This window comes from Mauremys mutica, chromosome 16 (genome assembly GCF_020497125.1).
Source record: "Mauremys mutica isolate MM-2020 ecotype Southern chromosome 16, ASM2049712v1, whole genome shotgun sequence".
NCBI lineage: Eukaryota > Metazoa > Chordata > Testudines > Geoemydidae > Mauremys > Mauremys mutica.
The window spans coordinates 27,230,308-27,255,147 of record NC_059087.1 but is presented as its reverse complement, the minus strand read 5'-3'; the positions used below and the strand labels follow the sequence as shown (position 1 = coordinate 27,255,147).

Sequence of the window (24,840 nt, the reverse complement as noted above, 5' to 3'; positions counted from 1 at the left end):
CCCTCCCCTCCCGGCCTAGAGCCCTGAGTTTCCCTCCTCCCCACGCTGGGCCATGGGGATTTTAATAGCATGTTGGGGGGTGCCTCGGAAAGAAAAAGGTTGACAAGCCCTGTGCTAGATAGCCTTGAGGCAAACTACAAGGAGCAAGGGTGCATATGCGGGCTGAATGGAGACTGCTACCTAAAATCTCTGAGTAGAGGTGCAGGGGCGCAGATACACCTACAGTGGAGTACCCATAGGGACAAGCATCGTTACTGCATAAAGTGAGTAAATTCCTCTTTTTCTTGTAGCCATTTCTGACTTTTTTGCCACATTACTTGTATTCACTTAAAATCTCTCTATTTATAGTTCATACACTTGTTTTATTGTTTTATCTAAACCAGTGTGTTTGGAGAATTCCATATGGGGTAACAAGATTTGTGCCTATAATTTCTGTTAATAAAATGACAGACTTGATAGGAGTTTGTATTGTCCGGGCGCGAGCTGGGCAGTGTAAGACGTACATTTCTGGGGGAAGTCTGAGACTGGGAGTGTGCTGGAGTCACCCTTCAGTGCAAGTCAGGCTAGTGAAATCCTGAGCGTAAGGCTGCGATTGCGACTTCCCTGCTTCCCCTGGGTGCTGGACCCCTCACTCTGTCCCTGCCCCAACTCCACCCCTTCCATGAGGCCCCGCCCCACCTTTTCCCACCCCTGCACAACTCTGCCTACTCCCTGCCCCTATTCCAACTCCTTCCCCAAATCCCTGCCCTGGCCCCGCCTCCGCCCCTGAGCATGCCACGTTCCCACTCCTCCCCCTCCCTCCTAGAGCTTGCTAACACCGTCAAGCAGCTGTTTGGCGGCGGCTGGGCGGGAAACACTGGGAGGTAGGCGGAGGAGCGGGGACGCAGCGCTCGGGGGGGAGGAGGAGGAGGGGCGGGGGGGGAGCTTGGCTGCCAGTGGGTGCAGGGCACTCACTAATTTTTCCCCGTGGGTGCTCCAGCCCCGGAGCACCCACGGAGTCGGTGCCTAAGATTGCACACACACACAGCTGGGAGTGACTTACATGCCAGAAGCTGTGTGTGAGCAATCCAGGAGTGCAGGCAACAAAAGCAAAGCAGTGCAAAGGACACCCCAAGTTAGAGGGCAGAGGTGACACAGCTACTACCTAGTTTAGATCGTACTCTGGGTATGTCACATGGGACCGTTGCTGGGGTCTGTACTGGGACCAGTGCTGGAGTCAGTGAGAATTTTGCCATTAGCCTCAGAAGGAGCAGGAGTGGGCCCTAAGTGACTTGTACAAGGTCACACAGTCCATGTGTGGCAGAGCTGGGGAAGGAACCCAGGAGTCCCAGCTCCCAGTCCAGTGCCTTAACTACAAGATCATCCTTCTTCTCTTAAATCTGGGCCAAAAGCAATTAAAATATCCCACCTGGAAGTCTCACATGTTGGCTGACATTTATTTATGATAGAATCACTTTTACATGCCAAATTTGTGTATATAAAAACCATAGACATCCTGGAGAGGTTGGTTGGTTGAAGTGAAGACACCCTAGACAGCTGAGGTCCAAGGGGAAACATCTGCAATGTTGGGAAGCGAGAGCGAGGGGAAAGGACGGAACGAATTTATTTCTTGCTCTTCTTGCCTTTTCCCTTCTTCTTTCTCTTTGACTTTAACAGTGACCTGACCAAGTAGCCCTTCCAGAAGGCCTGAATGTGGGTGGCAGCACGGACCATGATAGCCAGTTCCCTCTCAGCTCTTTCCTTCTTCTCTTGGGATCGCCTCCTCTCCTCCTTGATCTGAGAATACTCTTGTTCAAGCACAGCATACTTCTCCTTCAGCTCAGCTAGCTGGGCCTTCTCTTCAGTATAGACAGCATCGACTTCCTCGAACTCAGTCTGGTAGGACAGCAAACACCAGACTTATAAATGACATTCATAATATCACCCTGTATTTAGCATAGGTAGTGTCTTTCCAGAAGGATCCCAAAAAGCTTTACAGACTGTATATGAATAGGGATCGTTTCATCCATCACAAATGCGTGCAGGGCCACTTGCAGCCCTTATTCTTTTCATCTCTTGAGATGGAATTTTCAAAGAGGTCTAAAAGGAGGCGCCCAACGCCAGTGGGAGCCAGGTTCCCAATTCCTTTAGGCTTCTTTAAAAACTGCAGGCATTGTTCCAGTTGTTACCATCCATTGCCTTGCAAGGCCAGGCAACTCTCAACTTATTAAGCAACTTTTTATCTATGATATAAACACAATCAGCTGGATGATGGTGGTTTCTTGTCATTATAACCCAGCTGTAGGGAGATAACATGCTCGCATGATAGGATAAGGGGAACCAGCAACTTTTGTGTGTCAGACCTACCAACCCTTATTTATCAAATTCTGCCTCTGCGTTCATGATGATGGCTTCATGGGCAGCCAGGAACCAGCAGGGCTTGGTGCCACAAGTCTTCATGTACTGAGCTCATTTCTGCTTCCTATTACAAGGTTGACAAGGCAGGGACCTACTATTAAGGCCAATCAACAACAATTTTCCAGGTCCCCCTCCTTGGGCCCTTGCTTTGCTGTTAACCAAGCGCCCTGTCTTGATCTGGATAATGAAGCAAACATCCACTAAGATGCCAGGAACATGTGAGGAATTAGTGGATTCTAGGAGGGATTAGGTGGTGTGGACATGATTTTAAGACTGTTAAGCTTAATGTGGAAGATAGACAATGATGCATTTGCTGTCACTCTCCAGACTCTGAACTATCTGTTTAACAAGTTAGTAGTGATGTGGAAGAGCACTTGATCTGTACACTAGGTGGAGCCAGTAAGGCTAAGGAAACTAACACGGCAATTCCATCCAATACACTGAGAAAACAATCATCCAGTGCTAGAATAGGATAGGATTCTGCAGCTGACATGACCCTTCTCAACAATGCCTATACAGCAGAGAGCAGCTGAACACAAAAGCAGGGCAGAAAAATGATTACATGCCTGATAATAACTGTGGTTCTTCTTTGAAATGGCTTGTCTGTGTACATCACATGCACCCCTTGTGTGGGATCCACATGGACAAGCCCTCTCAAAGAAGAACCAATTGTCTTGACCACTGAGGGTACCTGTTTTTCTCCCATGTCAGCATCATATTTCTGGATCCAGTTCTCGATTTCCATCTCCACTTTGTACTTCTTCTAAAATAAACGACACAGGAAAAAATGACATTTACAGGCAGCTGAATATAGAAATATAACATGCAGTATGCTGGGATGAAAGGAGCTGTAGATTTGAATCCCAGCAGCTAGTATGCTTGAGTGATGCCTGCTCCTTTCGGAAAGGTTCTTCAGTCCGAGATGTCTTTTTCTCCGACTCTGGGCCTCTAATGGAGAGCAGACATCATTCACCTACAGAATATGGAGCATGCTTGATCTACAGCAAGTGGCTAGGATTCAGCTGCAGCACAGAGACACTAGACTGATTGTAATGATGGGCGTAGTTAAAATAAAGAAATATTTTGGACCGATGGAAAATGAGCTGAAAATAACTTGACCTCACTGTGTGATGGAATCCTAGAGAGTTTCCTTCAAGCTGATGGTATCTGCACTCTGTAGAACCACTCAGATTTTAAGGCCAGAAGATCATCTAGTCTGACTTCCTGTATATTACAGGGCAGAGAATTTCACCAGTTAAGCTTACCCATTCACTGTTAAGAGACCCAGTTCCCTATTTGACCACACCTCTTCTGCATGGATGGTATAAGAGCCAGGTTTTTGGCAGGCTCTGATGACCAGCTCCTGCCTTTATGTGAGGTAGATTAGCCTATCATAGAATATCAGAGTTGGAAGGGACCTCAGGAGGTATCTAGTCCAACTCTCTGCTCAAAGCAGGACCAATTCCCAACTAAATCATCCCAGCCAGGGCTTTGTCGAGCCTGACCTTAAAAACCTCTATGGAAGGAGAGTCCACCCCTTCCCTAGGTAACCCATTCCAGTGCTTCACTATGACTGTTCCCAGTCCTTCACACATGAATTCCTCAATCCAATTAAAACATTGGGTCATAGGAGAAGAGCACGTAGGAAGGGAAAGGAGACTTCAGTGGTGAGAAAGTGTGTTTTCTTTCTTCCCCTACTCCCTCAGCATGTATAATTGATTGAGCTGAGCAGCTTTTAACAGAAAGCAGAGAAATGACCTGCAGCTTGAATTTGAGCTGGATGACAAAGCAGGCCTACAATGGATGGGGCTGCTTGGATTTCATACTGCTTTGGAAACTTTCATTTGCCACGTTGGCAGAGCCCCTACACTATGAAGCTTTATTCTGCCTTGGACTATACAGTGTTTTGAAAGAGCTAGAGAAGATATATAATGTAATATGTTCTGCCTGCAAATTGGTCTCTGCCCATTTGGACTGAGCACTGATTAGAAAAGAAAAGGTGAAGTTTTTTAACACTATAGATTTTTCCTGCACAATTCAGTCACTCTCCAGCAGGAACAATACCACTAGGGTCGTATTGTGAGGCCTTGGAGATGTTGGTGATTGGGAGGGCACCTAGCTAAGTGGAAAGTGAGGATGCTGTCTGACTGATGTCATTTCCTCTGATGGTCTCAGATTTCTTCCCTTGTTTCTCAGAATAAGTTTGTCTCCCTTGCACTTTGCAGTAGTCATTTTCGGGCTATGAATTCTGACTGCTTCATTGGCCTACTAGAGCACTGTGTAACCTGTGCTATATATTGCAAGTGTTTTCGGAGGCAGCCTGGCACCCAGTATGTACATGTCCGGTGGAAGCTATAGGTAACTACAAATAAGACCCTTTGCTGATGGGTTGCTATGATGCTGCTTTCCAGTGAAATTAGTGGCATGTTAGATCATAACTGATATGCTCAGCTGCACAGCATTCTGCCAGAAATGTCTGTTAGCAGTTAACAGGTTTCAGAGTGGTAGCTGTGTTAGTCTGTATCAGCAAAAACAGTGAGGAGTCCTTGTGGCACCTTAGATACTAACAAATTTATTTGGGCATAAGCTTTCATGGGCTAAAACCCACATAATCAGATGCATGAAGTCTTGTCAACTGTCTGTAATGGGCCACGCTCTTACCACTTCAAAAGTTATTTTTCCTCCCTTGGTATCCTGCTGTTAATTGATGTATCTCGCTAGACTGACCTCACACTTGGTAAAGCAACCCCCATCCTTTCATGTATTTATACCTGCTCCTGTATTTTTCACTTCATTCATCCGATGAAGTGGGCTCTAGTCTATGAAAGCTTATGCCTAAATACATTTGTTAGTCTCTAAGGTGCCACAAGGACCCCCTTGTCGTTTTTGTTAGCAGTTAAGTGGTTAAGTTTAGCAGACAACATGAAGAACTCACAGCACTTTAACAGGTCTGCTTGCTTCTCTAGAATTCCCCTCCCTCAATACCTTTCTGAGAGCCAGCTCTGAGTCTCGATTGTCTATGATGAGAACATTGAGCTGTGCTCTTAGCTGATGTATATCCTGCTGTATCTTGGCACACTTTGCCTGGGAAATTCGCAGCTCCCCTTTCTGGAGTTTCTCTGCTTCCTGCTTCGTGCGTTGGATGTGGCTTTCAGAGGACTTCTCCAGATGAAGTAAGTGGCTTTTGAGATCCCTGATTGCAGCATTCTTTTTCATAATCTAAAGCCAGGAAAAAGAGGCACCATAAGGAACTGCTGGGTACGTCAAGGGGTTTTCAGATCAAACCTTGTAGCCCTGAGGATTAATCTGTTGGTCTGTATAAAATGTCTTTTTGATAAAAGTGTGTAGGCTGCATAGATTAATAGAATTTGCAATAGCTGTAAACGCAAGATACCTAGAAGCTTCTAAACCAGACATCCTGGCCTATTTCCTCTGTGACGCTGAAAGCAACCTTTAAGACCCTTACTCAGAAAAGTGATAATAGGAAACAAACCTACGCAAATTGTCTACCAAATCAGGCAACAACCTACAGGAGAATTAAGGCTTAGTTACAAAGACACCAGTGTCCTAAGATAAATAACTACATTCCAATGACAGTGAGTACACTGCATTTGCACAGAACTCTGACATAATTATTGGTGCAACTCCCAGTGACTTCAAAGGGAGCAGAGTTAGGCCGACACTGAGGCTTGGTCTACACTAGCGCTTACTACAGTATAACTTACATTGCTCGGGGCCTGAACAATCCACACCCCTGAGTGATGTAAATTACACCATCCTAAGCACTGGTGTGGACAAGCATAGCTACCGCCTCTCACAGAGGTGGATTTATTATGCCAATGGGCGAGCTCTCTCCGGGTGGCAATGAGAGTGAAATTCCCCTCCTCACTGACTCTTGTTGGAAGTTTAGCAGACAGGCCAAGGAGTGAATGGGCAGCATTGAAGAACAGCGGCTGTGCAGCACAGGGAAGCTGGCACAGCTGCTATCCATACTGGACCTGATCCAAAGCCCATTGAAGTCAGTGCAAAAGACTCCTACTGAATTCAGTGAGCTTGGGATCAGGCTTATTGTGCCTGTTCTGCGGCTAGACTGGGTGACCAGTCCTATTGGCCGTCTAGAACAGACAAAAATACAGTCCCGACAAGTGAAACGTATTTCCTTGCTAGCACTGAGCGAACTGCTAAACTGCACTTAAAAACAATGAGTGCACTGAATTACCAGCATGCCTGACCTGAGCTTGAAAATTAGAACTCACCCCCGATGCCTCAGTTCCTCTGTAGATATCCGCCAAGTGCGAAAAAAAGGATGATTATCCTGCCTGGCCTACTGCCTTGCTAAGTACACTTTGACCCCAGTCATTCAATTGGACCATTTCCAGTGGACCATAGGGCTTGTGCAGAGCCCCACTGAAATTGATGGGGCTCTAAATGAATGCAGTGTCTGCCCACATGGATCCGATTGCTGGATCGTAGCTTTAAATTGTAAAAGAAAAATAACTAGGTGTTGCGGCTAATAGATCCCTATAAAATCATCACAGAAATGTACCAGTCCAAGCCCAAAAGCTACTCAACTACCCTTCCCTGCAATGATGATGATGAAAAATCGGACCTATCACTGACCCCACTAATATATTTCTCACTCCATATGAGTGGGTGGGTAGACTTTTGCAAGGCTGTATTAACAGATTACACTGGATGTCAGATCATTTACACTGGATTAATAGATTACGCTGGATTTTAACTGGTTTTGGTCTAATTAACTACTACAAGAGTATTGCTATTTTTATTGTACTCTTAATTTTAAAAGAAAGAGATTAAAATGACTTTTTAATGAATCCTTTCTCAGAGCAATGGGAATCCTGAATGCTCCATAATGAACATCCTCATGTCAAATGGCCTGGCTAGAATAGCTGCTCAATGTTCTTCCTCAAAGCTTGTGTATTTACCTTACATTTGGAAAGTCAAGCAGAAAGAGAAGTGATTTTGGTTGGCATGCACGCGCATATGTGTATGTTGTTTAGAATGCTGATTGGAATGCAGTAATGGACATTTAGATTGTGGTTTTAAATAGTCACTGTGGAGGTCTTTTGGACAGAAAGGAGTAATTTGGAAACTGCTCCCAGCACTAAAACAAACTAACATACATTTATATTACAGAAGTTTAGTAGAAATGTTGGGATTTTCTCCGAGGCCTTTTCCACTTGGTTCCCAAGAAATTAACTCAAATCTGGACTCATCACTGAAGAGTTTTTAACTGACACACAGCAACACTATGCTGAGGTGATCAAGCTCAAATGCAATGGGGTGGGTATGGAGGTTTACCACAGTACCAAAGCACATAATAATACATCAGATTATATACGTATTTGGAAACAAACTAACGCATGTGCTTTACATTTTACATTGCATCATGATTTATAATTGGCTTACCCATTTTTGTAGCCAGCCTCTGTACAGATCTGGAACTGCTAGTAAGCAAAGCTGCAGCTGTAAACTTATCACACATCACTCTTCTTACTATTTCTTTATCTAATAACTACATGTTGTTTACAAGCTCACTTGTGAATTTACGCTTTGTCCATTGCTAATCTGTTTCCTTACTTCTGTTTTCTTTCATTGTTTATGCAAAGCCTACAAGATAGACTAGTACCTAGGGTTGTCAGCATCCAGTTTTCGACCGGAACGCCCAGTCGAAAAGGTACTCTGGTGGCTCTGGTCATTAAAAGCCATTAAAAGTCTGGCTGGTGGTGCAGCGGGGCTAAGACAGGCTCCCTCTGGCTCCCAGAAGACGCCGTCATGTCCCTGTGGCCCCTAGGTGCAGGGGCGATCAGGGAAGCTCCATGCGCTGCCCCCGCCCTGAGCGCCGGCTCTGCAGCTCCCATTGGCTGGGAACCACGGCCAATGGGAGCTGCAGGAGCAGTGCCTGCGGGCCCAGGCCGCATGTACTGCGCAGAGCTGCCTGGCTGCCCCTGTACCGCGCAGAGCTGCCTGGCTGCCCATGCGCCTAGGAGCTGGACATGCCAGCCACTTCTGGGAGCTGTGTGGAGCCAGGGCAGGCAGGGAGCCTGCCTTAGACCTGCTGCGCTGCAGACTGGGAGCCCCTTGAGGTAAGCACCACCTAGCTGGAGCCCACACCCTGAACACCTTCCCTCATCCCAACCCCCCTGCCCCAGGTTGGAACCACCTCCTGGAGCCCACCGCCCACATCACCTTCTGACCCCCAATCCCCGATCTGAACCCCCTCCTGCACCCAAGCTCCCACCTGGAGCCCGCACCCCCTCCTGCACCCCAACCACCTGCCCCAGCCGTGATTCCCTCCTGCATCCCAGACCCTTCATTCCCAGCCCCAGCTGGAGTCCACACCCCCTCCTGCACCCCAACCCCATGCTCCAACCCTGAGCCCTCTCCCACACTCTGAACCCCTTGGTTCCAGGCCTGGAGCCCGCTCCTGCACCCCAAATCCCTCATTCCCGGCCCCACCCCAGAGGCCGCACCAACAGCGGGAGCCCTCAGCCCCTCCTGCACCCCAACTCCCTGCCCCAGCCCAGTGAAAGTGAGTGAGAGTGGGGGAGAGCGAGTGACGGAGGGAGGGGTGATGGAGTGAGTGGGGGCGGGACCTCAGAGAAGGGGTGGGGCAATGCCGGGGCAAGAGTGTTCGGTTTTGTGTGATTAGAAAGTTGGCAACTCTATCAGTACCCCATATGAAAACTGAAATGACTAGTTAAATAATTAGGGAGGAAGGAATAGTTTGTGTATAAGGCAACGATGGACTGGAAGTCAGGAGATCTGGGTTCCTGTCTTGGCTCTGCCCACCAACCTGTAGTGTGATCTGAGCCTCATTTTCCACAGCTGTAAAATGAAGAAACAATACTGCTCAGAAGAAGGTTCTGAGCCTTAGGGCCAGATCCTTGTAGGTAATTTGGGGAATATCCTTGGGGATGTGGGCCTTAGTTCATTAATGTTCATGAGGCACAGAGATACTATGATGAAGGCCATAGAAAATGCCTATAACAAATATGTTAAATAGTGAATGTGGAGTCTGTATTAAACGTGGATTTTTTTAAATAGTTTTTTAGAACTGCCTGTCACTGTTTCACTATCTCAGTTACAGTGAATGGTGCTAGTGCTTCTCAGTGAGAGCTGACATTATGGCCTGATCATGAGGGGCCTTTGTGACTCTCTTTGCCATGGTGGTCAATTAGAAGATATAGGCCACATACTTGCAGGCTGCACCCTGGTTCCCTTATGGATTTGTACAATGCCCTTCCTTTAGCTATTGAATGGTTCAGAACCATAGACTAACATGCTTGACTTCACTGTCACTTTAAATTCAATCTAATCTAATCTATCTATCTATCTATCTATATGGCCCTGTCTACATGAGACATTCAACTGTTTTTAACCATTCTTAAATACTATTTAAACTCAGTGGTTGGGTGAACTGGGTTTGAATTGGCCAATAAAGATGGGGTCAAAACATGTTAGAACCATGTTTGAAAGCCTCAATCTAAATATGCAATGATTTATTTTAATTATATTTAGAATATAACAACTATTTCTAATTCAGAAAATGTTTCAGTGACTTCCACTTTATGAGAGGCAACAGATTATATTTTAATTTACTGGCCTTTCCTTCAATGATCTTCCCCTCTAGCCTGAGATGTTTAGTCTTACTACCACTGTACCTCATCGTCTCGACTCTGGATTGCTGTTGCAAGTTCTGCCTCTAAAGTTGCAATGGTTTCAGTGTTTTTCTTATCCCGGAGGGAGATTTCTTCCATGAATTGAATCTTTTCTTGTTCTTCTAAGGGACTAGTCAGGAGTTTCTCAAGCAAGAAGCCCCGGAACTCTGAAAGGCCTTTGATAAACATTTCAGATGATAAATCCCTAGCATAGGCCTCATCTCTCACAGCTTGAGAAGCTAGAGGGTCAGCCTGAAAGAGTCTCAGAATATTTCTGATAGAGCTTTTTACAGCTTGCTGATGCAATTGAAGATGGCGGATTTGTTCCTCAGTTCCTACAAGGTCCCCTCTTCCATCTTCCTGCTTCAGGAGACCTTCTCTTTGAAGCTGGGTAAGTAGAGCTTCCATGTTGTTTGAAAGCCGCTCATGCTCCTTAAGGGTACCCATGAGCTCAGATCCCAGTATAGTGCTTAAACTATCCAGAAATTCAGTAATGTGACAGATCAGACTGATCAGTTCTATCTTAAAGGTGGCCTCATCCAAAACAGATATGATCCTCTTGGTCTCAACAGTGGTAAGTTTTGAACGACCTGGATCCAAGAGCTTTAGTGGGCTTGTTTTGATCACTGACTTTTTTGGAGTCTGACTGTGTCCCACCGAAGACTTGCTGCTTGAATCAGTAGACTCATATGGTAACTGAAGCATGGTAGCCACCTTTGTTGCCATGTTCTCAGCCAAATGCTTAGAAGTTGAGTGTTTTAAAGTGAAAGGGAGCAAAAATCTTCTATATGAGTAGGGCCACAGAGGACATCTCAATCAAACAACATCTAGATCCTTCCGGTGCTTCAGCTGCATGCTCTTCTTTCACAAAATTTACCTTAAAAAAAGTTTGATTTCAGCATTAGCAACACGATATCATTTGGTAAAAATTGTGAATGTTGAATTATACTGGGGCTGTCTCTAGGTTTAAAAGCACATTCAGGATATTGGGTCCTTACACCTCTGACAGCCTGTCTCTGTGCTGGAGGTGAAACTATATGTTAAGCCTCCAGTGGCACTGAGACAGAGTGATGAGCTATTTGTTCCCCACGCTGAAAGGTGGCGGGAAAGCTCCCCAGTTCTGAGAAGAGACAGGGATGGTGGTGGGGATCCCTGGTTTCTAGGGGATGGGGAAGCTCTTCGGTCTCTCAGGGTCTGGATTAAGAGGCTCCCGGGTCCCTCTGAAGGTGGGTTGGACAGGGGCTGGTCTTTCTGAGCAGGTGGCCAAGTTGGGGTGCGGGGGGGGCTGATCTTTTTGAAACGGGGCAGGTGGGGAGAGCGTGTCTCGGTCTCTCTTGTGGGGGGGGTCGAACTGTGGCGAGGGGCTCCCCAGTCTCTTGGGGGTGGGAGGGGGAGAAGGGTGAAGGGGCTTCCCCGCCTTCCTGGGGGTCCCCTCAAGGATCGGGGGTCGGGCTGGGGGAAGGGCTCCCCAGCTCCCGGGGAGGTTCCCTGACTCGTCACATGCTCACAGCAAAGCCGCCGCCGCCTCCCGTCCGGTCTATTTCCAGCGTGTCTCCGTTGCTAGGTTACTGCGTCACTAACCTTTAACCCCAAACGGAGACGGCGGGGACAGATCCTCCCTGACTCTTCCCCCACCCCTCCCCGTAACCAATCGCCGCCCTCGCTTAGCACGCTTAGTCCCGCCTCTTCCAGCTCCGGAGAAAGGCGGGGTCTCCAATGTGTCACTGAGCCTTCTGACCAATCAGAAACGTCACCGCTCACCTCTACTTTGATGGGCGAGTCCTCCATCCAATGGCAGGACAAAAAGGGAGAAACCCGGATCCCCTTCCCTGCGCCGCGGCAGTGGCAGGGCGGGGCAGAGAGGGTGCCCAGGGGCGATTGGTGGGTCTCTGGGATGGGGGAGCTATCAGAAGGCAGCCGGGAGGGAGGCGGCCAATGGGCGGTGCCGGTGGGCGGGGCTCGGCGGCTGGCTGGCTGAGGCGAGTTGTCGCAGCGGCCGTTGGTGGCTTGAGGGGCCCGGTTCTGTTGCTGGACTCGCCGGCTGGGGCTCAGGGCTTCCCGGGCAGCGGACCTTGGCTCCCGCGCGGGGTTCGCGCGGCGTGAAAAGTCCTCGTGAAACGTGCACACGAGCGGCCTGGCAGGCGGGGGGAGGGGTCGCTGCGTGGGGGAGGGGGGCCGTGCAGGGCTCGTGCAGGGCTCGTGCAGCGCGCCAGGGAGCCGCTGGGCAGGTGCGGAGCCAGCGCGGCGGAGGGGATCCCTGCGCCTCTGCTAGGCAAGCTGCAAAGCAGCCCCCCCCCCGTACCGGGCAGCACGTCTCCCGTGGGCGCGGGGCGCTGCTCGCTGCTGCGCGTGGCACCGCTGCCCGGAAATGCACGTTTGCACTTTTTGTCCTGGGACCACGTTACTGTTTGTGTGACCGGACCCGGCCTTACCTCCGCCCCTGCCCCAGCCTTCACTGTGACTTCCCCCCAGCCATCACCTCGGCCCCCAGAAAAGAGCCACACCATAACCACATTGAGGGCTGGCAGCATTAGTAAGGCGCTTTTAGGGTAACTTCTGGGTTCTTAGGGCTTCACAAGTGTAGTGGAGGAAAAGTTCTGTTAGTGAATTCATGAGTGTGCACGCTCATCAGACTCGTTTTCCCATTTTCCCCCTTGGAGTCTGGAGTTTTGAAATGGAAAAACAGAATAGTTTTGGATTTGAAGCCATGTATGAAAGTGGCAGTGTTATGTTAACTATATATATGTAGTCCCTGCCTATTCTTTGTTATTAATAAACATTGAGGGATTTACCTGGAATTATTTTCCTTCTGTTCTAAATTAAATCATGACTATTGCAGCTAAGATCATGAGTATTGTGGTTGCGGATAAGTAGCTCAAGTTAGATAAAGTTTTTTGTTTTAATAGCCAGTGGCTGGATATAAACTAATGTTGCTAGTGAACTTGCTGTTCTGTACCACTCTTAGCAAACAGCTTGGTAGATTCTTTTTTTGGTCTGAGATCCCCTGGAAATGGGTATATCTTTCTGCATATTTTTAAGTCTAGAAGATGCACCTGATGGAGGACTTTCTGAGGAATATTTTTGACAAAGTGTTTTTGAAAGGTGAACTGCAAAAGACGTTATTTAAAGTTCTTGGAAGAGGAGCCTGAAAGGAAATAGAATGGCTGTGAGCATGGATGATGATGATCCCCTCATTCTCACTTTGGATGAGAGTGGAAGCAACACCTCAGCACCCGATGAGGAGCTGGATCGGGAGGACCTGCCTAATGAAAGTAAGACCACTTTATGTTTTTTGGAGCGCACAGTTTATTTTCAGTCAGATGCCATAATTGTGGTTTGTGTTTTGTTTTTTTTTATTTTTTTTTTCTATCCATAGCAGTTGCTCTGTATTCTTCCTGCTGGAGCCTGAAATCTTACCAAAAAACCTAATCACTCACAGTATTCGGAGTAGCCTCAAAAAACCTATTAGGAATTTTTTTATTGTTTACTGAAAACTCTCATAACTTTAGTGAATGTCTTGGGTGACAAAGGAGTAGATTATTTGGTTTTTATGAGTCTGTGTGTTATGCAGCCTTTGATACTTTCAGGTAATAAATTGGGACTTTCTTGCCCGTAAATTGAAGTTCCTGTTTCAGAACCCTATTGATAACTCTAAAGTTGACTAGAGATGTCTGTTTCACTTTGTGGATGCTTGGGGGAAAGCTCTGAGTAGAAGCAGTCACTATTGGTAGGGAAAGAGGACCAAAAAAAGGAAACAAAAGACCTCTTTCCTTCCTTGTTTTCTGCTCCCTTTTCAATCTCTGTCCGCCTCCATGAGTGAATTTAGTCCTAGCAATGTTAGCAAAACGAAAGGGATTCTGAGGAATTACATGACAAGGTCTACCTGTCAGTGATTCTGATCTCAGATTTCTAAGGGCCTTTCTGTAGTGTAAACACAGCCATGTTGGGGGGCTCAATTACTTTATAGTTTGTCCTAAAAAACAGTGGTTCTCAGCCTCTTCTAAACTGGGACTGCCCCTTACAATGTAGCCAGTAGTCCTGTTCCCTGTAACTATATGGATAGAGCTGCCTGGTTTCAACCTCCTGGCACCTAGCCACAACCTGTAGGTTGAGAATCCTTGAGTTACAACAGTTCCATTTTGCTGTGTAGATGGAATATCTCCAAGGTTTAACCCATACTCCCAAACCATGTTATAGTTCTGATCTGTCCCAACGTTGTAGCACAATTCAAGTATGTGGGTGCAACACAGTTAGGTCCCATCTACTTTACATCACAGAACCATAGTTTATCTGTTTTAGGCCCTTGTTTAACTCTTTTAACTTGGGGACATGTTAACTCTGTTGCAACTGGGCCTTCAGACCTGTGTGTGTGTCGGGGGGGTTGTTAGTGTTGATAGTCTGTAAAAACTAGACTGCAATATTTTGTAAGTAGCTACATGCCAATTTTCTCAAAACCATGATACAAAGTAAAAATTGTAACTTAAATACAGGGGTGTGCTTCTTAAAACTGTCGCAGGAGGGGTGGGCAGGAGGGACCTTTTATTGGGTAAAGTTAATGCTACAAGGTTGGAATTTAAAGAAAATTAAATGAGAAGATAGAAGCTGGATTTCCTTTTAAAATAAGAATGTAAAGACAAAATGTCCCCTGGTCTATTTAATTATTTAAACACTGAATAGAGGAAAACACTTGAGTGAGGAGTACATAAAAGACTTATAATGATTGAGATTAAGAAAGGCAGGGTTTTATATTATACTCTGAAGTATCATGTCTTCCAGGCTGCTATCACTTGTCTTTCTCACCAGATTGTCAGAATTCTGCAACGCTGACTAGAATTTTGATCCTAACAGATGCAGTATTGAGGTTTTCCCACAATGCAGGCAGCAGTCTGAACAAAAAGAATTGTGAGGCTTGATAGTAAGTTTTCAAAACTCCAGCAGTTGCAGGAGACTGAGAGGGAGAGAGGTGCTGTCATCACTTGAGTCTGTTGCTTAAAGAAATTATGTTGTCCTTCCCTAGCACATCTTATTTGAGGATCTCAAAGTGCTGAATAAACACTAATTAAGCTTCACAACTCCTTTGTGAGTTAAATGAGTGTTATTACCCTCATTTTACTGTGGGGAAAAACTGAGGCACAGGAATTAAGTGACCTTAGTTACACAGTCAGTCGCTAACAGTTGTGGAAAAAATAGCTCAGGACCTCCTGACTTTTAGTTCTTTGTTTTAAACACTTGTCTGGCCTAGTCGAAAGAACACTGGACTGGGGCTCAGAAGACAGAGATTTTATTCCTGCCTCTGCCACTGTCCTAGTGGGTGAAATTGGGCAAGTAACTTCTCTACTCTGTGCCTCGGTTTCTCCATCTGTAAAATGGGGATAATGATACTGCTCTCCTTCGTAAAGCATTTTGAGATCTACTGATGAAAATCTTAAATTTAAAAAATGTTCTTCCGTCATATCTCAAAGTCTGATATATAAGCCTTGCAAGTATTGGGCAGCATCTCTCTTGAGCTTTATAGGCAATAAATCATACATACATATACATATGATGATTTACCCTCATGTTAGTTGAGGTTCAAGATGTACTTTTCTATATGGAAATTCCTGTTGCATCAACTAGCAGTGCAGGTCCAGTGCATTCAGAGCAGAACATACAGTACATATGTTATATAGGCAACAATGTTGTACTATGTTACCACAATACTTCCATGCTAGTGGATTTATAGCTAGTGGAAAAAGTCAAACTCTGGTTTGAACAAGAAAAACACTGATTGTTACTGAGGCAAAAATAAATTCTAGTAGAAGTGTCAGCCTCCACTCTAGATTTTGAATGAAGCGTCCTGTCTTCAGGCAATTGTAATTTTGCAAAAACACTCATACCTTTGCTGAGCCTTTCCAAACTTGGGCTCTACTTAAAGGTGAATCAAAGGAAACTTTAGAAAGCCTGAGCCATTCCGTTTAATTTGTAATGGGTGGAAAATAGAGAATTATTACCCAAGCTCACTTCTAAGTATGTTCTGGGCCACCCTGAAATTTATGGCATAAGACCTGCAAAGGAGGAAGCTACAGATACTTCACAGTGAAATGCATAGTGGTGCATAACCCTCCTGCATGAAGATTATGAATCCAAAGTTCCTCAGTTATAAGAAGCTGTGCTGCAGTACTTACTGCGTGAGTGTTCATCACAGGTTCTAAAAGTATTGGAGAAAGTGCTACACTTCTATAAGAAGTTGGGAATAAAGGAGTTCTTTTTATCAAGTACTGTCTGGTCTTGATATTAGAAAAATCCTATCAAGGAACTAGGAGACTGTAATGCGGCTTTCAGCAAAGTTGTCAGATGTGCAGTTGGCTGATGCTCTGTTCAAATAACTCAGAACAGTTTTAGAGTATAATTATGGAATAAGGGCACATCATGTACAATAAACCAGTTCATTTTGAATAGTTTATCTACTTATCCACTTGTAGGCACGTGCCCAAAGCACTGGGCTAGAATCTAGCCGAGGAATGGTTGAGACAGTTCCGCTGAAATACACAAGCATTCAGGGATGTGAATATCCACTTGCTGACTCCTGTAATCCGCATAAAGCTTGAAGGAATACAAATTTCCTTGTATAAATTCTGGTTCAAGAACATATTTGTGTCAGCAGTGAAAGAAAAAGGATTTTTCCCTTCATACTTAGCAGGGATACCATATCTGAACAGTTAGCATCTCTTTAGAAAATATCCTTGTTATCATCTAAAAATGTAATTTTTATAGTGCAGCCAGTGAATGAGAGTTCCCAAGATGTGAAATTGCACCACATCCTCTGATGTTCCTAGCGGGAACAAGTAGGGAACAGCTTTTTGGCTCTTTTGGAAATTCTATAATCTCCAGCAAACTATCTGTGCTTTTGCTAATACTCTGTTCATTGAGGAAACAGATTCCCTGTCAAGGAGGTCTTTGACTTCGCTGGCTTTGAAAGTAAATGGATACTAAGTTAGGTTTTCAAAGTCTTCCACAAAACTATCAGGAAATGAAGATATTGATCATCCAAATGGCAGTGAGAGATTTGAAAGGTGACATTGCAGACTCAGCACACAGATTACCGGTATGTGGAAATTGATGACTGTGACTAAAGTAATGGGGGGGTGGGAAAGTGAGGGCAGACAAGGTGGTTGCATTTGACCTGGTAATTCATGAGATCTCTGACAGCAAAACCTTAAACTTTCTACATACCATGCAGTATATTTTCCTATAACATGCCTTCTCGTACCACTGATCTCCTCTTAAATAGTTCCAGTAGTGGTGCTTCAGCTACTTCATTTGGCGATAAATCATGGCTTGAGCACAGGACTGAGAGCCAGAAATTTAGGCGTGCCAGCCCCAATTCTCCCACAGATTCCTTCTTTGACCTAGGGTAAGTCACTTAACCTCTCCGTGCTTCAGTTTTCTCATTGGTAAAATGTGTATTACACCTACCTCACAGTGGGTCTGGGAGGAGTAATTAGTGTTTTATGAAGGACTAATTTTTTTGTAGTGATGATGTATTTTTATTCTGTTATTTATTTAAGGGTGAGATTTTTTTTTTCCAAAGTGCATAGGGCAGTTTGGTGCCTAATTCCCATTGACTTTCAATGAGAGGCATCAAACTGATAAAAATCTCTTCCCAAACTCACAACTGTACAGTCTGAATGTCTGCTGGGGTTTTTATAATCATCTAGCCCAGATAACTTACAATGGAACTCCTTTTTTTTAGAAAAGCAAATTGCCCCCAAAGGAAAGCTGTCTCCAATATGGCTTCCTAAGACAGTGTCTCAACCTGGGGTTCATGACCCCTAGTGGAGGTCACAGAGTGGGTTTAGGAAGGTTGCAAACACAGTCAGCATTAGATAGCTTTGCGGGACCCCTGGCTTTTGCCCTGCTTCCTGTCAGTTTACATAGTTTCAGCAGCGGGGGGGCTGAAGCCGAAGGCCAAGCTTAAGGTAGGTAGAGGGTCTCAATTTTTTCAAATAGGGAGGTTGCCAGCAGAGAGAGGTTGAGGAAACACTGCTGTAGGAGATGGAAATTACAGCAGAAGAAATCAGCACATGAAACATTAGAATGTACTGATTTCTCTCTCAACACTGTTCCCCTGTCACTGATTATTGGTGTGATGTGCCCACGCCCTGTAAACTCAGATGAAGTCTGGAAAGGTTGGTTTCCAACTTGCATTCCATTCAGGAGCTGCTGTGTGTCTTCTGATACTGAAGAATACACAGTTGTGTGCTAGACTCCTAACACATCATCTCCTTGTGTCTCTGCTTTAGTGAGACAGCAGTGCTTTGGGTATGGGTTTGTAATTGTGCATAATTGTTGTAGTAAGAGAGAGTAATATTGTTACTCTTTTAAATATATACTCTCTCTTGAATTTAATGTGGTGTCCATGCATTACAAAAAAAAATAATAATGTATGACCACAGTGCATGGTAACTATAGAAGAGTAACTCTCAACTTAATCAAGTACTATGAAGGATTGTCTTGCAGTTAGTATGAACTCACTGTGTTTGTCTTGTTTTTTCAGTCGGGGGGAGGGGGGGGCTTGATCTACATTAATTCAGACATTGTGCCTTTCACAGTAGGGCACTTTGTTGAAAAAGAACAGCTGCACTGTTGAATGTAGTATAATAAGTTTCATAAGTGACTGTCTTGTCTGTCCCCCAATGGTATTTTGAATGGTCCAACTTCCCCCCCCCGCTCCCCATCCTACTTGTTCTGCACAGAAGTAGGATGCACAAGATCATTTCATGGTGTGTTATAAAGGATTCCATTATTTACTCCAGGAGGAATTCTGCGCCATTGCGCAATGCAGAATTTTGCAGAAATTAATGTTGTGTGTGTGCAGAATATCCCTATTGCCCCACAGAAATGCGCTGCAGAGATGTTGGCTGCCAATAGGGGCCGCTGGAGCCAGCAGAGCCCAGCTCACAAATAGAAGAGAAGGTCAGAGGGAGGGGGAGGGAACTGGAGGGTTCCCAGTAGCTGCAGTTCCCAGCATGCCCTAAAGGAAAGAGGTGGTGACACGATGCCGTGCTAGCCTGGGACTCAGCATCTAGCTGTTTCTCCTTCTGGATCCCTGGGCTCTGGGGAATAGGCGGTGTGAGTGTCTGGGCCGGGGAGGGCCCCATGGCTGGCATCTGGGGAGTAGGTGGTATGTGTGTTGGCCCCCCAGCTGGGCTCTGAGGGGTAGGGGGAAGAGAAGCTGGAACTGGGTTGTCATAGGGGTTTCTTTAACTCTCTACTCTTGGGGAATTTTTGTGTGTCTGTATTGCAACAGACATACTTGCTGACAGGTATTTTGAAATAAATTACCAAAATAATTGAAACTGGCATGATTATACAGTGTTTTGACAAATACAATTTGCAAAATTTTAAAATAGTGTGCAGAATTTTCAATTTTTCGGCACAGAATTCCCCCTGGAGTAATTATGCTAAAGTAAAACCCTTCTCTTCACCACTCTACCCCCAGAATTATGAACACATATCCAGTTTTATACACACATAACATAAGTCATTAAGTGTATGACAAATGGGGATTGAAGAATCTGGAAGCCACTCATCTCCCCTTTTGTGTAGAAGCCAACAATGACCTTGATGCTTTGAGAAAGCTATCTGCATTTTTCTTCAGCACATCTTGGCTCTGCGTGATAGGAGAACAGAAAAACAGGTTAAGTGTTTCCTTCCCAGGCTGATGGCTTGTGTTGAGGGATGCATAGAGAAGTGCACATGTGTAGTGGTGTCAGAGTATTTGAACAGGTGGTCCTGGAACTATAAAAGGTTTTAAAGAGCTAGAAAACATTCAGACTGTGATCCTGAAATGACAACAGGAAACCCAACAACAGTTGGAAACAAATAGTTATTAGCTTTTCATGGCTTCCCAGGGAAGACATCAGTTTGTTTTTCCTCTTTTTTTTATGGTTCCTGTGGATTTTTAGAGCATTTTAGAAGCAGGATGTTTGGTATGGCCAAGTTTGCTTACTGGCAGATTAAAATGAACAAAAGCTGAGCATGCTGAGTTAACTCATCATAACCAATATGATGCTCCTCAGAACTTCCTTTGCCCTTGGTGTCTTCACTGAGGGATCCTGCCTGCTGCCCTCAGCCCCCCTGCGTTGAAATCCCATTTTATCCATCCGAATGCTTTAAGAAGCGCTGTATGAACTAAACAGCAGCATCTGTGCAGTGGTTAGAGTTGTTGTTGATTGCCTTTTCCTTATTGCCTCTGGGGTTCTAAGCTCACATTCACCAGGAGTAGAATTTATGAGCCAGAACACTCAATTTCTGATTTTCTAAAATGGGGAAAGTGGAATGAGTTTGAGAGGTCTCCATTTTCTGTGACAGGCTCTGGCTTTAGATCTGCACCTTCCAAGGGTTTCCATGTGTTTATAGCACGATTGTGCAATATGTTTAATAAAAAGGAAATGTTTATCCTAGAATATAAATCTGAGTAGTTCTTTAAGTGCTACTTTACGTGACCTGTGGAGTGGCTCTGGGATTCTATTGGTATCCATTGAGCGTTTGAATGGAAAGCTCAGGCTCTCACATGCCATGGAGGAGACATGGGAACTCTTTCTCCCTTTTGGGGGAAACAAAAGTAAAATATATCTCTGGTTCAACCCCAAGTTGCTCGGTATTGATGGTGGACGACTTCACAGATGACAAAGAGGTGCTCTTACAAACTTAAGATCAAATCAGAATTTTAAGTGGCTTGTGTCAAGGTCATTGGTGAGGCAAAAAATACTGCTTACTACATGTGAGAAAGCTATCCTGACCCGGTGAAACCTATTCATAACAATGCTTTTATTCTTGCACAAAAGGAAATAAAAAATTATGGAACATATATATCAATACAAGTAGATATGAGGCACTCAGATGCTAGGATGAGAGATGCCTTGGAAATGTAAACAAATATGGTACATGCTCTTATTTTTTCTGTAAATCATAATCTGGTAATCTCTGATGTCCTCTGTGAATTTATATGAGAACAAAATACAGTTTGTGGCGTTTACTTTTACCAGTCATGCAGGAAAAACTGCATACAGGAAGATAACGTAACCCATTAAATGTATTGCATGGAATATATAAATGCATCTGTGCATTGGGTTAAATGAGGGCGATGCCCATAAAACTGAGGCGTGAGCACGTAATTCCATATGTAGGAGCAATGAAAAAATCTCCAGAGCCCAGCCGTTTTAGTGAGTTTGGCCTCATCCCATTTCTAAATGCAGATTATATTGCCATTTAAGAGATAACCAGACGTGTAAGGAGGTAAAAAGAAGCATTATCTCCTCCAGAGCTAATCCTTTCCAATCCATCAGCTGTAGTCATTGGGCTCCAGAAGGTATAGGAATATGTTGCACTATTTCTAAGCTGGGGTGGGGGAATACTCAGAAAAATGGTGGGTCTGAGTAGAATGGTATTTCCACTACGGTGACCAGATGTTAAGGGGAAAATATCGGGACTGCCGCGGGGGGGGATTTTTTTTGTTTTGTTTTTTGTTTTGTTTTTTAAGCTCACCCGTCCGGGAATTCGGCGGAGAGCCCTTCAGTCGCGGACGGTCTTCGGCGGTATTTTGGCGGCGGGTAATAAACCTTGCCACCAAAGACAGAAGCACCCGCTGCCGAAGACTGTCCGCGACTGAAGGACTCTCCGCCGAGTTGCCGCCAAAGACCAGGAAACAAAATATCAGGACAAATGGCGTTCCGACCATACTCTGGTCGGAATGCGGGACAAACTCCTCAAAATTGGGACAGTGTCTGGTCACCCTAATTTCCACACACACTCCCACTTCCTTCATTGACCTGGCAACCCTGCTTGAGGGTATCAATCTTTGGTGCTTTCTTGAATAGTAACTGAAGTATTGAGCTATAGTCTAATCCTGCTTGCTTTATTCTTGTAAGTTGTCCCGTTGATGTCAGTGGGACTGCTTGCCTGGGTGGGATGAGCAGCACTTGGCACCACAGTTGATAATGACCTCACAAAAGTGTATCTTGAGGAAGGCTATTCATGGTCCAAATGCTATCCTCTTCACGCAATGTTCTTACAAGGTGACACTGCTAACTCGAGTTGATTATTATATTAATTTGTCAACAGTAAGTCATCACTGAAACTTGAAAGTACGCCTTGTATTGGACAGTCACACCCCTTTACTGATGCCTGGGTGGGGCAGAGACTTGGTAGTGTGATGGTCATTCCAGAACAACTGGAAATGTGACAACAATTACTGCAAACTTGCTGGGTGTTACGTGGCCATGTCACTTTATTCTTTGACTCTGCTTTGCAACCTGTATGTACATTAAGTGTTCTGCTTTTGGGAAAGTAAAACCGGCTATAAAATAAACAACATAACAAGTGGGGGAAGGGGGAAATTGGTAGTAGTGAATGTAAACTAGAAGTTAGGAAACTAGAAAATTGGTAAAGCACAAAAACACACACAAATCTATGGCCAGCAGAGTTAAGGATAATATGGACGAGTTTAAGTATATTAGGAAAAAAAGAATGCTAACAATAGGATTAGTCCATTATTAAATGGAAATGGTAGAGTTTTCATTAATGCTGAAAAGGGAGAAGTGTTCAGTAAATATTTCTGTTCTGTATTTGGGGAAAAGCCAGATGATGTATTCAAATCATATGTTGATACACTTTTCCATTCCAACAATAACTAAGGATGATATTAAACAGCAGCTATTAAAGGTGGACATCTTTTAAATAAGCAGGTTCAGATAACTTGCATCCAAACATATTAAAAGAATTGGATGAGAAGCTCTCTGAAACGTTAATGCTGGTGTTTGGTTTTTTTTAACCCAATATGTCTTGGAACACTGAGGAAGTTCCAAAGGACTGGAAGAAAGCTAATGTTGTGCCCATGTTTTAAAAAAAGTAAATGGGATGGCCCAGGTAATTATAGGCCTGTAATCAGCCTGACATTGATCCCAGGTACAATAGTGGAATGGCTGTTACCGAACTCTTTTTATTAATGCCAATATACATGGGTTTATGGGGAAAAAAATCTTGTCAAATTAACCTTATCTTTTTATGACATTACAAGTTTCGTTAATAAAGAGAATAGTGTTGATGTAATAGACTTCTGTAGGGCAGTTGACTTGGTAGCATTATGACATTTTGATTAAGAAACTAAAACAATATAAAATCAACATGGCATTGATTTTTGGCCCTACATTGTTGAACGTGTTTGTCAATGACCTGGAAGAAAAACAAAATCCTTACTGTTAAAGTTTGCAATGACCCAAAGATTGAGGACTGGTAAATAATGAAGAGGACAGGTCACTGATACAGAATGATCTGGGTCACTTGTTAAGCAGGGTGCAAGCAAACCATATGGATTTCACTATAGCCATATTGAAAGTCATACATCTAGGAACAATGAATGTAGGCCATACTCCCAGGATTGGGTACTGTATCCTGGGAATCCGTTATTCTAGAAAAATACTTGAGGGGGATAATTGATAATCCGGTGAACACGAGCTCCCAAGGCAATGCTCCCAAAAAGGTGAATGTGATCCTTAGATGCTTAAACTCAGTGCTCCCCTGTTCATTTTACCTCTGTATTTGGCACTAGTGTGACCGCTACTTGAATACTTTGTCCAATTCTGTTGTCTGTGCTTCAAGAAGGATGTTGAAACATTTGAGAGGGTTCAGAGAAAAAGCCACAAGAACCACTAAAGGATTGGAAAACCTGTCTGTTGCAACAAAAGATTCAAGGAGTTAAATCTATTTACTTTATCAAAGAGAAAGATATTGGGTGACTTGATCACAGCCTGTGAGTATCTACATGTGGAACAGAAATTTGGTACTAGAGGGCTCTTTGAACAATCAGACAAAAGTATAACGAGCCAGTGGCTACAAGCTGAAGTTAGACAACTTTAGACTAGAAATACTGTGGAAAAAAATTTAACAGTGAGGGCAATTAATCATTAGAACAACTTATCAAGAGTTCAGAGTGGTAGCCGTGTTAGTCTGTATCAGCAAAAAGAACGAGGAGTATTTATGGCACCTTAGAGACTAACAAATTTATTTGGGCATAAGCTTTTGTGGGATAAAACCCACTTCATCGGATGCATGCAGTGGAAAATACAGTAGGAAGAGATATTTTGTTAGTCTCTAAGGTGCCACAAGGACTCCTCGTTCTCTTTATCAAGAGTTGTGGTGGATTCTCCATTACTAGCAATTTTTACATCAAGATTGGATGTTTTTCTAAATTATATGCTTTAGCAACCACAGATAAGCAGAAGTTAGTTCAGGGAAGTCCTATCACCTGAGTCACGCAAGAGGTCAGATTAGATGTTTATAATGATCCCTCATGACCTAAAAAAACTTATAAATCTTGCAGTTGTGGGTAAGCCTCTGGAAGATAGTATCTTTACTCCCTGTTAAATCTTGTTGGGGCTGATCTTACGCAGTTCCTCTTTATTTTCCTTGAGCAGCAGTTTAGTGAGACAAGAAGTCAGGAATTCGCCTTATTCCTTTTTATACAGCCCCATGGGCTATTAGCAACTTCTCTTCCCCAGTTCTGCCAGAGTAGAGAAGGAAGAGGAGGTGATAATGATTGTGTTCCACAAATATCGCAAGCTGGAACATATTTTTAATACCACAGAGATTTATCACTATAATTAAGGGTGTATACTTTGTAAAATTGAGTTTCGCTAGCAGAGAGATAATTTATAAACAGGTTCTTGTGGGTTCCATTTTTACTGATTAATGCAGATTTTCCCACAAAACTTACAAATTT

The 24,840-nt window shown here is 44.3% G+C and overlaps 2 protein-coding genes across 3 annotated transcripts in view; one reads left to right on the top strand and one right to left on the bottom strand.

Moving 5' to 3' along the window:
• Positions 1–1,422: 1,422 nt before the first annotated feature.
• On the bottom strand, positions 1,423–12,172 carry IQCD (IQ motif containing D). 2 transcript variants are annotated; one of them, XM_044989472.1, is made up of 5 exons: positions 11,841–12,172; positions 10,083–10,956; positions 5,383–5,616; positions 3,089–3,160; positions 1,423–1,875 (listed from the first exon to the last, which is right to left on the bottom strand). In XM_044989472.1, the coding sequence occupies exons 2-5, from the start codon at positions 10,803–10,805 to the stop codon at positions 1,603–1,605; spliced, it is 1,302 nt and encodes a 433-aa protein (XP_044845407.1). In that variant the 5' UTR covers positions 10,806–10,956; positions 11,841–12,172; the 3' UTR covers positions 1,423–1,602. The 2 variants fall into 2 exon arrangements, with proteins under 2 accessions (XP_044845407.1, XP_044845408.1); XM_044989473.1 differs by lacking the exon at positions 11,841–12,172 and adding an exon at positions 11,588–11,708.
• Positions 12,173–12,259: 87 nt separating this feature from the next.
• Positions 12,260–24,840, top strand: part of TPCN1 (two pore segment channel 1) — a 59,345-nt gene continuing 46,764 nt past the window's right edge. The window contains exon 1 of the mRNA XM_044989465.1: positions 12,260–13,351. Coding sequence (XP_044845400.1) covers positions 13,240–13,351 — 112 coding nt within the window. The 5' untranslated portion in view covers positions 12,260–13,239. The remainder of the gene's footprint in view (positions 13,352–24,840) is intronic.